The sequence below is a fragment of the Notothenia rossii genome (genome assembly GCF_949606895.1).
Source record: "Notothenia rossii genome assembly, chromosome: 9".
Classification (NCBI taxonomy): domain Eukaryota; kingdom Metazoa; phylum Chordata; class Actinopteri; order Perciformes; family Nototheniidae; genus Notothenia; species Notothenia rossii.
The window spans coordinates 31,368,228-31,383,862 of record NC_136907.1 but is presented as its reverse complement, the minus strand read 5'-3'; the positions used below and the strand labels follow the sequence as shown (position 1 = coordinate 31,383,862).

General features: G+C 39.0%; 1 protein-coding gene across 2 annotated transcripts in view; it reads right to left on the bottom strand.

The window, feature by feature from the left end:
* The window catches only part of cUnh21orf91 (chromosome Un C21orf91 homolog), a 41,530-nt gene extending 31,407 nt beyond the window's left edge, over positions 1-10,123 (bottom strand). For both annotated transcript variants that reach the window (XM_079649125.1, XM_079649126.1), the window contains exons 1-2: positions 9,997-10,123; positions 8,354-8,487 (exon numbers count right to left, since the gene is read on the bottom strand). In XM_079649125.1, coding sequence (XP_079505251.1) covers positions 8,354-8,480 — 127 coding nt within the window. In that variant the 5' untranslated portion in view covers positions 8,481-8,487; positions 9,997-10,123. The remainder of the gene's footprint in view (positions 1-8,353; positions 8,488-9,996) is intronic.
* Positions 10,124-15,635: the final 5,512 nt, after the last annotated feature.

Genomic DNA, 15,635 nt, shown 5'->3' with positions numbered 1-15,635 from the left:
CATGAAGCAGTGAGGAAATATGGCATTGTAGATGGTCTTTAGGGAGATATTCCCAAAACAATAATAATACATTTATCTGATCATTCTGTTAAAAACCAGTAAATACAGAGGGCAATATTAATATTAGACACAGTCATGATGTGAAAATCACAATATACTCCTGGTATATCGTTTAAATAAAATAAAAAATAAAATCTGCTTCAATAGAGAACCGCAGTGACGCGTCGTAAAACCCGGAAATAAGTTAGCATTTTTAGCACTTCCGGTTCCTTCCTCAAAAAGCAATGCATTTTTTCCATAGAGTTTTGGAAAATAGCTCGAAATAAGGTCTGTGGTTGACACAAATCTAAGAGGTAAATCACGTTTTGTTCTACGACATTAAATACCTCAGCAGTGACCCCACTGGGGATTTTTGAAGAGTTTACGTGTCTGAAAAACGATGGTTGTTACTGAATGGCTGAATAGGACTACAGAAATTGTCGAGGCCGTTGTACGTCATTACGCCGAACACGTAAACACTCCAGCTAAGTTTGTTTTCCCCCATGTTCTGCTTGAAAGCAAGTACCTGCCTATCTTTAGTATCTGTATATCTATATCTGACCATTAGAATCTGTATTTTTGAAATTGTCGTTTTTAACACCGTAGTTTTACAAATTATAGAATAATTAATTACCAGTGTTTTCCAATTTTACTCGGCAGTTCGTTTCGTTGGCTAACGTTAGCTAAAGCTAGCGCTACTAGTTAGCTACGCAATGGTTTGTTGCTTTGCTCCGGGTTGCAGCCACAGGTCTTGGCATGAAACGTGCTTGTTCTATCGTTTCCCGGCCAATGTTTTCCAAATGAGAGTCTGGATTCGTGCCATGAGGTAAGCTGACGTTACATTTTTGTCCATGTCACGGTGAAATGTAAATAATGGGTAGTGACTGTATCGCCGTTATAGAGATGGCGCTGCTGAAAAGACCGCAACATAAGTAAAGATAATGAATACATCCTATTACAACCTGTGTGGCTTATATGATAAGTCTTATTAGTACAAGCAGCATAACGTTTCACCATGTAACTAAAGATTGTAGTCAGGGAAATCAGTTTGACATATTGAACTAATAACAAATCACCTCAGGCTGGCAGAGAACTCTCTGCTCCATAGCTTTTCTTGGACGTAAAATCACATGTACATTTTACATTTATATTCAATTTAATATTCCATCCCTCACATACTTTTGTATATATAATAACTTATATTTTGTTTTTCTTGTTATGCTGCTGCAACACAAACATTTCCCAAATTGGGATCAATACAGTAATATCTTATCTTAATTAATTAAGAAATATAACTATTATAATTATTGTAGCAGCTGACACCTATTTTCAATATGGATTAATCTACCATTTATTTCTTTAGTTCAATTTTCATCTATAAAAATGTGAAAATAGTGAAAATGTTCACGAGACTTATCAAAGTCCAAGGTTATATCTTTAGATGTTTTGTTTTAGCCTATGTACTGTATGTCTTAATGCTCTTACAGTATATGTGACGGTGTGACTTCCATGAAACTAATATTTTATATCTTCCCAACAAACGAGCTGACAGGAAACCTAACACTCTAACAACCACAACATTGCAAAGGCGAATAAATGTAAATTAAAAACAATTCACAATTTTTTTATTTCTTCTTCCTTGCAGTGAGGTGAAGCTGACCTTGCACTCTGTGCCAGTAAGGATGTTCCTCACGCAGGCTGAATGTTTGTCCTTCCTTACTGACACAGAAGCCCTTGATGCCCTTGCAATGCTTCACTAATTGTCATTTCCCTGGCTCCGTAGGGACACTTTACCTCCAGCACAGCGGAAGACCCTACCAGACCATCTGGAGATGCCCCCAACAATCCTGATAGGGAGATCCACAAATCTGACTCATGGACCTGCATCTGGGTTGCAGTGGTGAATGCCCTGACGCCCTCACATTCATTCATAGTCCCCCACTGTACAGACAAAACACCATCAAGGGCCTTTTGTTGCCCTCGCACCCTGGCAATAAAGGAAGCAGTCACACGCTTTGACCTCAGGACAGCTCCAAAGTTGCTGGCAGTCAACCTTCCTTTCCTGAACAAATGCCAGTTTGGGTTGGTTCGCTGACCAGTGGTAGCCACCTGAATTGCCCTCTGTTGCTCTTCAGACAATGCCATGCTTGCCACAATTGCCTCAGGTCCCTGATGCCCAACAGATTTGATAATTTCAGGAACAGTAAGTGTTTCCAAGCTGTCGTGTTCCTCTTCTGGCTCGGGGGAGAGAAGCCAAAAAATTCCTGAGAACCTGCCCCTGAGTCTGTCCCTCAGCCAGTCACGATCTTCGGAGATGGGCTCTCTTGTCAGCGGGTTAAATTAGTTATTGGTTTCAACAGTCACATTAAAACAGTTACTAAATCAGCTTACTATCACCTAAAGAACATATCTAGGATTAAAAGACTAATGTCACAGCAGGATTTGGAAAAACGTGTCCATGCTTTTATCTTCAGTAGACTGGACTACTGCAATGGTGTCTTCACAGGTCTCACTAAAAAATCTATTAGAAAGCTGCAGCTGATTCAGAACACCGCTGCTCGAGTCCTCAATAACACTAAGAAAGTGGATCACATCACTCCTGTTCTGAAGTCTTTACACTGGCTTCCTGTGGGTCAAAGAATAGATTTCAAAATACTGCTGCTGTTTATAAAGCACTGAATGGTTTAGGCCCAAAATACATTTCTGACCTCCTGCTAAATGAGGAACCATCCAGATCTCTCAAGTCTTCAGGGACTGGTCAGCTTTCTGTCCCCAGAGTCAGAGCTAAACATTGTAAAGCCGCGTTCAGTTATTATGCTCCAAATATCTGGAACAAACTCCCAGAAACCTGCAGGTCCGCTGCAACTCTTACTACTTTTAAATCCAGGCTGAAAACTTTTCTTTTTGTCGCTGCTTTTAATTGAACTGTTCATATCTTAGACTGCACTGTAACTTTTATCCATGTATTTTTTCTTTTAATGTTTATTTTATTAGCTTTTCTTTTTAATGACTGATTTTAAATGCCATTTTCTTAATGTCTTTCATTTTTTGTAAAGCACTTTGAATTGCCTTGTGTTGAAAAGTACTATATAAATAAACTTGCCTTGCCTTGCCTAATAAAGATTTCATGTGACACATACAATTGATTTGTTGATGGGAATTAATGTGAATAAATTAACTCTAGGTTAACGGTACTCTTGCTATCACTACTCACCTATAAACCTTGTCCCTCATGCTAGCCCTGACAACACCGGTAAGCACACCTTCATCTAGGCTGCACTGTAACGTGTCCTGACTTGTAGTGGTTCTCTCCTCCATCTACACTCTTCTTGTCATCTTTGTAAAACGATATCAGACTGGTAATTGACACAGCCATGACTTCTAGTTCAATTCAGTGTGGCTAAAATGAAAAGCTTTGTTAAAATATGCAAGCACGTGAAAGTCAAATTCAGCTTTATTGTCAAAAATTCTACATGTGTTATACATCCAGAAATATCGAAATATCGTTTCCCACAGTGTGACATGTATACATAAAACAAAAAGGGCCTTGATAACCGGGGTATACAGTTTAAAATGTTAATATATTTAAAGTGTTCAAAGTGCAGTTTCAGTGCAAGTCAGTTGAAACGATCTTAAGTTGGCGTGACGTTGAAGTCGTGCGACTCTGCTGCTGTACTGGCTTGTAGTTCGTTTATAGCATAACGTTAGCAATTCGCTTTTGGCGACTAGATTTATGATTCAAAAATTATAAAAGTAGTGGAGAAAAAAAATGTGAAAACATGTGAAAACAAAAAAAAAAAGTGAAAACATGTGGAGATTATCCGGCTGAACAAAACGTGATCCCTCTCTTAAATGTGTGTCAACCACAGACCTTATTTCGAGTTATTTTCCAAAATCCTATGGAGAATTTGCATTGGTTTTTCGCGAAGGAACCGGAAGAAGTTTACTTCCGGGTTTTACGACACGTCACTGCGGTTCTCTATTGCTTCTACTCAATATTAAAAATCAGCATATGTCCAGAATCCGATGAATATTCAGCAGTGGCAAATCACCCTTGAGATAGCATGATAGGGTTTAGAACCCAAAGGCACTGGGAGGTTGTGATTGTGTGTGCAACGAGAGTGGAAGACCAATCTCTCCCCTTAGAATTGCTATAACACTGTTCCCCTTTAACGAAAGATGGCACAGGATGAGTGAGTACTGTAGCTATTAAGTCTGCATGAGCAGCCAGCGGGCACACGGCCTTTGTTACCAATCAGCTCTGCCTGAAGGATCCACATGCAGCCTGCAAGCTCCCCTCCCAACAATGAAACACTTAGCTGCATCAGAAACACGTGCGGTCGCAGATTCTTCTCGCCCAGACCCAGTGGTTACATAACGACCACCTCATAGCCACACAACTTATTCACAGGCTACATTCAAACCTGAACCCCTAAAAGCACACAATGGTATTGATGCAGTGTGAAAGCCTTGTCTGACAGAAACAGGAATATCTAGGGGGTCTCTGTTTCCATAACAACAAAAAGCTTAGGAGACAAACATACTTATTTAAAAGACCCACCAGCTGAATTTGTATACCTGAACAGAACAACTTTGAAAAACTTTCCAAGGAAACAATAAATAAAGCAAAGAAGGAGGCCCGACTGAGCCAGACAAGCAACCCCCGCCTTTTATTATGTTATAATAATAACCATATTTGTAAAATATCTCTGAAAGCTTTGTTTACTATAAACATGAAATGTTTTTACTAGGGCTGTCAAACGATTAAAATGTTTAATCAGATTAATCACAGCTTAAAAATTAATTAATCATGATTAATCACCATTCGAACTATGTCCAAAATATGCCATTTCTTTATGTATATTGTTGTGGGAGTGGAAAGATAAATGAAAGAAGGCGGGTATATCCATTAAACATACATTATGCCATGTACAGTATGTATGTTTATTATAACATTGTTCTGTGTGTCAAAATGAAAGACAGCCCACACACCTATCAATCATCAAACCGCAGGGTCTTATTTCATTACGTGAATCGATGTATAAAGAGATATGTACTACAGCAAAGGTATTCTCCGTCGGGACTTCCTACAACAACACCACGCCGTTATTTTGATTCTGATTGGCCAGAAGACATTATCAAAGATGTTCTATTGAGAAGATGATCACTACGTGACAAAAGTTTTCAAAACCGTTTCTAGTCTTCGGTATTTCCAGACAAGTGGCTACTGAAATCAATCTTACTAACTGCTGTCTGTGCAATGTACTCCGCGCGAGTTGGCGGACTTTATTTTGCTTACTTTAACATCATTTTTCATGGTGGGGCTAAGCCATTTCTTGGTATGGCTGTAGCCTACCCCAGCGCCGCCACTGGTGGGATGTATGGGGCAGGCCATTCTGCGCATGCGTTAAATGCATTAAATATTTTAACGCAATTAATTCAAAAAATTAATTACCGCCGTTAACGCGTTAATTCTGACAGCATTCGTTTTTACAGTGTCCAGCTACTAAATATTATATATATAACCAGTGTTGGGGGTAATCAGATTACTGTTGATACCAGCAGTAATTGTATAACATTTACTAAGCACCAAATTATCTTGTTACCCGCGTTACTTTCACGTTTTCAAATATCTGCATAACTGGAGGACAGACAAATAAATCAAACGTCCCTTTTCACTTGAGCTTCACCCGCAAGTTCATGGATGAGGACGGGCACCATCAGACAAAAATAATTTTGCAAGCTACCTGGACCAGTGTTATGATAGAAACTGAGCTAAAGAAAAGAGCAGAAAACAGAGGTATTTGGTCAGTATTTGTTCAGTATTGTCCATGTGATTTTGTGCTGATCTGGGCATACATGAGGTTTAAGGTAAAGGCAAAAGAAATGTAACAAGTAGTGTAACTAATTACTTTCAGCAGTGAGTAATTTAGTAAAGTAAGGCATTTCCTAGTAACTAGTAGTGTGTAACTTGTTATGGGTAACTACCCCAACACTGTATATAACACAGATCATAATCTAAAATGGCGGTTTGTTTTCAAGAAATAGAAAGTGTTAGGTTCTGGTGAGACCTGGTATTAACATGTGTACTGGGTAATCCGATCACAAGTGGACAGCCCTAAGTACAGGTGTGAATGCTCAAACATTAAACAAGATCTGAAACCTCAGACAACGTTCCGAGGGGGTCTGGGCCACATTCTTTAAGCAGTATGTACACAGTTGGGCCATAGTGAAAGACTACTTAACTGAGTACTTATTCTCTTGACTTCTGAGCTATAGGAGCTCTGTGGATTGTAGTTGTCTCTGTATTTTTAAATATTATTGTTTCAAAGTATTTCTCATGCCACAGGAACCACAACGAGTAAACCTTGTGTTTTGGTGCTGTACACATATCTGAACACCCTCCCCTGCTATTATACCCGGCTCTCTGGGAGCTCTGTTGCAAGCACTTACTAAAACAACTTACATTTTTCTATGACAATGCATGAAAGAGACTGTGGCTGATAAATATTTTACAGCACACAAAGAGCAGAGTGATTAATCAATACACACTCAGCTTCCTTATACAGTAACAAAACAGTTTTCATGCATATGCATTTTATCCCGCTGTCAACAGAATGATATACCATTCTGGGAGGTCTTAGTCAGCTTTATTGTGCTGTTTTTAAGAGGTGTACACAATTCTGCTGTGTAGATATAAGCACACACACACTTCTTGCAGGAAAGAAGAGCCTTTGTGGATCTTTGAGACGAGTGCCAAATGAGGCCCCGGCCACACGAGGACGAACACGGTCGTTTGCGTTACTGTTTAGTGTCATATAGACCGTTCGGCCACACGAGGACGACCGAATATGACAGTAAACAACTGTGGAAACGATAACGGGTCCCAAGGTGGATAGAACGGCATACACAACGCTCTGGGGGGTCCAACGGCTCAGTTTGTACGCCGTATACAATCATTTTCTGATAATGATGACGCAATAGCCCCGCCTCTCCGCACCTCTGCTGCACACCCCCGCGTCAAAGTAAACTGCACACTGAATTCAGATTATTTATCTTTCTCTCGATATGGACATAAACGCGAGTGAAGTCTAATCTGACAGGACGGAGACACGCAGCTCTGCTCACCTGCAGCTCCTCCCGCTGTGATGCAGCGGTGAACGGAGCAAAACACACACTTCAAGTTAAATCATCACCCTTAGCTATTTTAATTACCTCTCGAACTACCTAAACTAGTTATAAATATGTTTATGTTTACTGTCAGGTCACTCATTACTGGATCAGCTTCTGCTTGAGACAGACACTGACGCTGTCCGAGAGGGAGGAAAAAGAGAGGCTCTGTCTTTTTTATTATTGTATTATATAGAGTCGTTATTCATTTGTTTTAAAGCTCAATAAATAACAAAGAAGACCTTTGACCGGCACTTTTATAATTTTGTCCAGAAGATTTAAACTTTAACACACGTTGACTGGCGAAAAACTCTGCCCGGTTCCCTCGGCCCCCACCGCGGAGAATAAACAGAAGGGCAACCATGACAACCATGCTTCTTCGCTGCTTTTGTGGAGGAAGTTACAGCGCCACGTACAGGCTCCTGCATATGTACTGCAGCTTCTCCAGCGGTTGGAGCTAAACGGAGTTGTCTGTGTGGACAGACACTATCCGGTGAACATTGCGTGTGGACGGAAGCTTTTTTGCGATTGCGTTAATCCTATGCGTTTAGCCGTATGCGTCCTCGTGTGGCCGGGGCCTGAGAGGCATATCTAATCCTCTCAGAATTCTCATTCTTCTTCAAGTGGCCCATTAATTAAGAGATGAAAACACTTCAAACGCATGCTCTTGAGTTAGAGTGGCACATCAAACAGGAGAATCACAGTGGCCTGCTTTGGAGGGGGCTATGGTCCTACAGGCCCTTTTCCCTGCAGATATATTATCTGTTGTTCCTGGAGAGGATCAAATAAGTGTTTGTGAAGGGAAATCATATCATCAAAAAATAGCAAATGTTCTGAGGCTGTATTACAGCTCGTGGTATATTTGGTATGATGGGAACTTATGATCAAAAAGATTTTTTTGTGCCATCAGGCAGACCTCTCTGAATATTTGTGTGTGTATGTTAAGGAGTTACAAAGAATGAAGAGGTCAAGCTGTGGGTTAAAAAACCATGGAGGAGCTACGCTGCATACCGTTACCTGGAGGTTGCTTTGAAATGTGTACTAGCACAAATATATCAGCTGTATGTGAAGAGGCCCTCCATATCACTTTGTTTGCCCTTTAAGTCAGTGAGAAAATAAGCAATAGTCGCCCTCTTTTTCTTACCTTCAATGCTGAGTTCAAAGCACACATGGCAGAAAGACGTGGTCCCTGTATCCGTCTCTAGCTTGCAAACACTGCAGATATTGTCATCATTTAAATCGATGTTCACAAACTGCTCCTCTTCATCCATTGTGTTTCTAGAAAGAAAAAAAACAAGCAGTGAATTAGAGCACAACCACCAAGTGTTTTTTTCTAATAAGGTCGCATAAATAAGCCCATGAAAAATGCATTTGGGTAGTGTTGGTGGGATGAAGATGTTCACATTATGTTTGGTGCAGGATAGAGTGAGTTAAAGAGGCGATCTCTTTTAACCATGTTTTAAGTCAGTGATGTTATTGATAAATGAGCAAACACGCTGATAAAATTTTAAAGCTCATAGCTGACACAGCAGATTGAACAGGACAGTCTCTCCCTTGTCACTGGTGTCCACTCAAAGGACAGAGAAAACAGTAATCTTTAGGGAAAAGAGATTACATTTCAAGACTTGTATTTCGGATTACTTTGGTTTACTGGCAGCCACACAGTACAAATAAAGAGGTATGATTAACTTCAATTAACAGTAGTAAAATAAATACTGTTGTGTCCATCTCTAGTCTGAGTTTTCAGAATAAAATACTTGAAACCAAAGACAGTATTCAAAACTACCTGTGGGAAACCCCATTTGGTTAGTTGTGTAATATCAAGGCAAAAAAGTGTGAACCGTCAGAATGCAGAAGGAAATAAAGATGGATGTGGATAAGTATCAGCTTCTGTGTAGATTTACCCACAACACATTCAATCATATGAGTGTGGCAATATCACATCAAAAATAATCTCTAAACTGGCATCTGTGCCGTTGTAAATTGAATTTTAGAAGCTATTGACTCTAGCCATTCTAATGTTTCCCTTGAAAATGCTACTGGTCTTACTTTGCCAATTAGATGAAAATATATTTTAAAAGACAAGGTTCTTCAAGGTTGCTGATCCCCTTTGGGGAAATGAATTTCACCGTGACAACTACGAGGACAAAGCTTTGACACAAAATGAAAAGCAGCATACCACAGACCACACAATGACATATGCTACAGGTCGCAGGTTCTAACAGTTCTGAGGCATATCGGCAAACTGCATGCTGTTTTAATAACACCAAACCCCTGTAAGTGTGAGCCAGCTAAGCACAACAACAGCATTTTAGTTTGTAATTGTACTGGGAGTGATATTATCTGCGACTGTATACAGCCTTTCAGTACACCAAATCATAGAAATCTAAGTTAATATGCCATAATTCTGCCCAGACCAAGCTAGCAAACTGAACCTTGTTGTAGAACTGCCAGTCTCAGTAATAGGGCTCTTTTGAACTTTTCACAGTGTTGGATTTACATAGAAGTTAACCTTCGCCATAATGTATTAGTTCATCTTTAGGCATTATAAATGTCATATCTATTGAATGATAGTTCGGCTGAAAGCAGTGTGCAGTGACCCGAGTGTCTGTTTATACCGTTAAAAACAAATGCTTGCTAACAACAAGTGAAGCTAGCAGCACACTGGAGTAACGTTACTCTGCTCTGGCTGATTCGTGACCGTTATTTTTGCATTGTTAAACAGCGAGTTATCCAACAAAATGAAGGTGCCAGCAGTATTTAGGGCAGAACTTTTGTGAAACTCACCTTTATTTAGGTATAGTTGCGGGTAGCTATTCCTTTTGTGTGGACCCCTCTGTTCTTTGACACAGAGTACACAAACATCGGGGCGTCACGGGAAATCCAGAGAAGAAGATACAGGAACCTCTCTCCCATCTCAGCGGAACGAACCACTAGTTTATTTAGGGGTGAACTAATTCATGCTTACTTTTGTTATTGAAGACGCTAGGTACAGTCAAAACCCAAACAACACATATGAAGTCTTAAATCATGGCATATATACAATTGCTTCATTGTAAAAGGTACGTCTATTTCGAATAGCCCCCTTTAAAAGCAGTAGCCTTAAAAACTCCCCTACGGTTGAATCAAGGTTAATCTTCCAAGCGTCATCCAAAAATTCCCTTCTCATAAAAGAAACAATTCCGAGTTTACGGTGTACACCGTGTTACTAAGAGAATGTAATAAATCCGAAATGATATAAGTAAAGTATTTCCCCTTGTTAAATACAGTGTATGAGGCTACAGGTCTGTACTTCAGGCGACTTCGGCTTCGACTTCGACGTTCGTTCGGTTTCTATTCTCCTTCATTTGAAGTCACACGTTGGTGATTCCCGCGAAAGGAACACCTAAACCAGGTAAAACTAAATGTACAAACTAAATGTATTCGCGGGCCACATCAGAATTATGGTTGCACTTAAAGGGCCAGTTGTGACTTTAGGGCTATATAAATATATAATATATATAAAATAATGTATTATAATACATAATTTCCTGTGCATTGAATTATTATCGGATATAGGGTAATAACTTCATATTTAAATAAGTCTGAAAGCAGAAGTCTAGGGCAAATAATTGCAAGTCATGTCACAAAACAAGATGCATTGTGGGACAAATACTTTATGGGCAACGTGCATATCATAAACGTATTATATTCTTGGCATGCGGGCCACATTAAATAAAGTCGCGGGCCGGATTTGGCCCCCGGGCCTTGAGTTTGACACCCCTGAAACGCTTTAGGTTTTGTGCCCCTGGGAATAACAGCTTTAGCAAACTTTTTTTTCTTTTTTTAGGGACTTATATATTTTTTAATGTTTTTTAAAGGATTTACAATATGGATACATTATTGATTCCACAGGTGATACACAGGCTAATAAATAGAAAGATCAGACAAAACGCACAGAAAAGCAGCTCGGTCATTCACGCAACCCCAGAGGTTAAATGATGATGAGAAATAACAACAATTAAGAAAATCCCTGCAATATGATGTCACCAGGATCTACTTCCGACAGCACTCTCTGTCAGCCTTTAACAGTTGGTTTCTCATCAATCCACTGCAATCAAAACGTTATTCCTCGCAGCAGACAGTTGATTGGCTAACTGTAGGTTTATGTCCCTCTTACCTTACCAGAACTGAGTGCTATTTGTTGAGGTGGGGGACAGTGAGGAAAGAGTTATTCGGATCTTGTACTTGGAGAAAGTAAAAGTAGAAATACCAAAGTGTACGAATATTCTGTAAAAGTAAAAGTACTGTATTCAAAATGTTACTCAAGTAAAAGTAAAACAGTATTGGCATCTAAATATACTTAAAGTACCAAAAGTAAAATTACTCGTTATGCAGATTGGCCAACATTTTTTATTAGAATTATTGATGTATTCATGTGCTTCTCAAAGCCGGTAAAGGTGGTACTAATAATCTGAATTATTTTATTTACTACTGGGTAACATGCAAATTATATTAGTATAACCAACCGTGAATATTAAAGGCCTTGAAATGCTGCATCTGCGTAGGTTTTTATAGTACTTTAATAATTGCAAACCACAAATCCTTAAATATTTCACTCACCAGAAACAATTATATTTCTGCATTTATTTGGGTAATGTAAAGTCATATCCCAAAAACTAAAGACCCATTTACTGATATCACTTTACATGGTATACAAGTATGTATATGCATATTTGGATTACTTGGTATTGTTGAACATGTGAATTTAACAACACTACCATCCCTTGTAAGGATGTAGGTCTGACTGTATAGCAGCCCAAAACTTTTCTTGGATGTCTAATACTGGCCGTCCAAATTCCAATGTGATTTTAAGATGAGTAAATGTCAGTAAGACTTCGATTTGCAGTATATTCAACCTTTTCAGCGGTTGTCATCCACCCACTTATCATTTGTTCTGACTTTGTTGCTAGGCCTGCATGACACCACTTGAGAACAATTATCTGAATTTGTATTATCCAATTGTTTTAAACTTGCTGTTCATTTTTGACAAAATTATTATTTTTCTTATAGTGAGTGAGGGAGCAATCTTTTTAGGTTGTGAATACAATTTGAAAGGAATGGCCTGTGAAATTGTCATGGAGTGCGCTAATATCAGATATAGTCCATTCACGTCATCAGTCAGTATCTTATTGAAAGGCCCTGCATTTATTTAAAAAACGTTCTGCAGTGCCCAGGGGGAACTGTCATCTGCATTGTTCAGCTATGGCCTCTGTCGTGGCATGCTGCTAATGGCTACATTATGCACGTGGATTTTATTCAGATTGCAGATTGTCCGTTCAGTTGATCCTGTGTGTTATGAGTTGTCGTATTGTAGCAGGATCTAGCAGATGGCAGTGTCAAATAAGGCCAATCTGCATCTCAATGTATGCTAGATTGCATGCATTATGCAATCATCACCGCTCCTTTGGCATAAAAGAGCTTCTCTGAATAATTTCTACCTCATTAAATAATTATTTTCACCATGACAACTGCTCTTGGTAAACTGTTGTTGTTGATTAACAAAAGCAAACAAAAAGTAGCAAGTTATCATAGGAAACAGCTCATTTAAACAAAAGTGCATTGAAGGAGGTCATTATAATGCCCTGGAGTGTTCTGGAATGTGACTCAGTGATTAGCATCACTCTTTCAAAGAGTGTGTGCCATCTCCTGGCCAAACAGCAGCAGTACAACTGCCACTGCCAAAGCTTCCCTCTTCCCTTTGTCAAAGATGCATGACAGGTAACTCCTTATTATCCTAGACCTACAAGAAACTAGGTTGTTAAAAAAAAAAGCTTGCCCAAAATGTTATGCTCCCTGTCTCTCATGATCTTGGTACATGATACCATCTAATACAACAAAAGTAATGTGTAGTTTAATTGTCGGCCATGGGATTTGTGCAATAGGGCGTCACTGTCAGTATGTTGTCTGCGTAAACTTGTATGTGCAAACCGTGTACATGTAAGTCATGTGTGAATATGCTGTTTTATTTGATCTTGTACTATGGAGTATTTAGGATTGTTTATCTTCTTTGGAACTGCAGGACTGAGTCCAAAACAAATTTCCTTACGAGGACAATGAAGTGTTTCGTATTGTAATACTATGAAGATAAATGGTTGCACAATATAGCTGTATCACACAAGTTACACACTAGTAATGTCAATTTTCTACACCACATCTGCCCCCTATGTCCTGGAGTACAGCGCAGAAACAGCCAATAGGCAGGCTGCATGTTCACTATGTGCTGTGTCAGTTAGGTCAGACTTAAGTTTGTGTGGCCCATATGGCAGCCTCTGCTGTGCAGACACCTTCATTGTGTATCCAAATCACACAATCACACACAGGCTTTGTGTATGCAGGCTGCCAAATTAAACTGATATTGAATCATTTGCAATCAGTCCTTATACAGTTAACGCATGTATATTTGCAACTGCCATCCAAATAGGCAGATAAGATCATATGACATAATACTACTTCTACCTTACAGATGTATTTCCATTTACGATCACGCAATTTGTTGCAAAGCCAGGATCAAGTGTGCCAAGACTGATGTCATGTGGACAGATCGGGACCCCCACCCCCCCCCCCCCACCCCTCAGTGTGGACTTGGACCTCACCATATTATGTTCTCAGACTTTACAGGAAGCTACTCTCCCCTTCTGATGCAATGTCATTAGACAATTAGTTAAGTGCACAACGTCAGAAGCCAAATTACACATTTGAGTGATTGTTCAGCAACAGTTATTGATCATGGTTTGGTTAAACTAAATTATGTTATTATTATATGTCAATATGTTTCCTCTTCTTAATCAACTGAAATTAGTGGTGTGTTTTTAATGATTGACTGTCATTTTAATGGTGTATTCACCTTTTTCTTAGTTAGCCATAAATCCTATAATTCATCATGCTGAGTGCGCCCACATCCATGTTTTCACCCTGACGCTGCATCCACATGTTGCAGCTTGCCTCGCAGTCTTAGACTCAGCCTCAGATCTGGTTCAGCCAGTTCTGTGAGGTTAAAGTAAGGGGAGAGGCCAACAAGAAAGAGTGTGGAGAAAAACAGCCCAAAGCACTCTGAGCTCTATTCTGCCCGTGTGCAGAAGATATGTTGACTTCATTGGCTCCGGCTTTTATTTTCAGATGAACTTTAACCGAAATGTAAGGAAAGAGGTGTGAGTGGTGGGGAAAAGATAATAAATCAATACTTTTCTAAAGGTTTTACTTTGATTTCCTTTACAGAAACAGCCATTAAACCACCTTGTTATTTCCTATATCTTGATAAGGGCCTTGCATCACCTCTGCCTGTTCATGGGGTTTGTTATTGGTCTGCCTGAGCCATAAGACATGACTCAGTCTCCATCATAGTCAAACAAAAGAGGGAGCAACCAGACACCATGTCTTACAAGAAGGAAGTCTTGCAATCTTCAGAGAAGCAGACTGATCACAAAAACCTTGCTTGTCAAGATAACTGCACCCATAACAATACATGTAAACTGCAACATGAATTCACTGCTGACTCTTTTCAGATACAGATAATCTCATTCATTCACCCATCATGACTGCTCAGCCATTACATTCAATCATTATGTAGAAAGAGACGGAAGAGTATTGAACTCCTTGATACACTTCACTTTAAGACATTTAAATGTAGGAGTTTTACCGTGTCATTTACACAAATCATAATAGGGCCTCTTTTATGTTTTCTTTCACAAGTTGTAGTCGAAATTCTACTAAAAAGTACAAAAGTTATATTTTCTAAAAAGATGATACATCTTCTTACAGTCTACGGTAAAATCGTAATCTACAGAGTTAATAGTAACCATAACTGTCAAAGTAAAAAATCACATTTATGAAATGTTGACAACAATAATTTGTTAGGTGAATCAAATAAAATAAAAAAAGAAACGTTCTATCCCAGAGACAAATTAACTTAAAAAAAAACAAAAACGAACACACAGAATTTCTTTAGTGCATTTCCTTTCCCAGGGAAACTATTAATATCTAATGATGCAGCACTCTGTCACCTGTCATATTTTCTCCGACAGAACTGGGTACCTCTGAATTTGTCTGCCTTCCAGCTTAAGATTTCTGTTACTGTTATAAAAAAAACTCCTCCTGCTCAACTCTTATACCACAAAGAAAAGGAAATGACTCAGTTATGTCAGTGAATAAAAAAAAAAATGCACTTAAAAGTTGTGTTGATGCAGCTGCACTTATAGTTATATTGCTTGTTTGAAGTAAATATGTCAGGACTGTTTTTGTTGTCCTTTGTTTGAATCGTAATGGTTTATTACATTTTATATATCACCAAGCATCAAGGCAAATTCTTTGTAAATGAATACCTATTTCACAATAAACCTTAGTCTGGTTCTGATTCTAAAGATACTCTCCCGAATTGCGGGAAAATA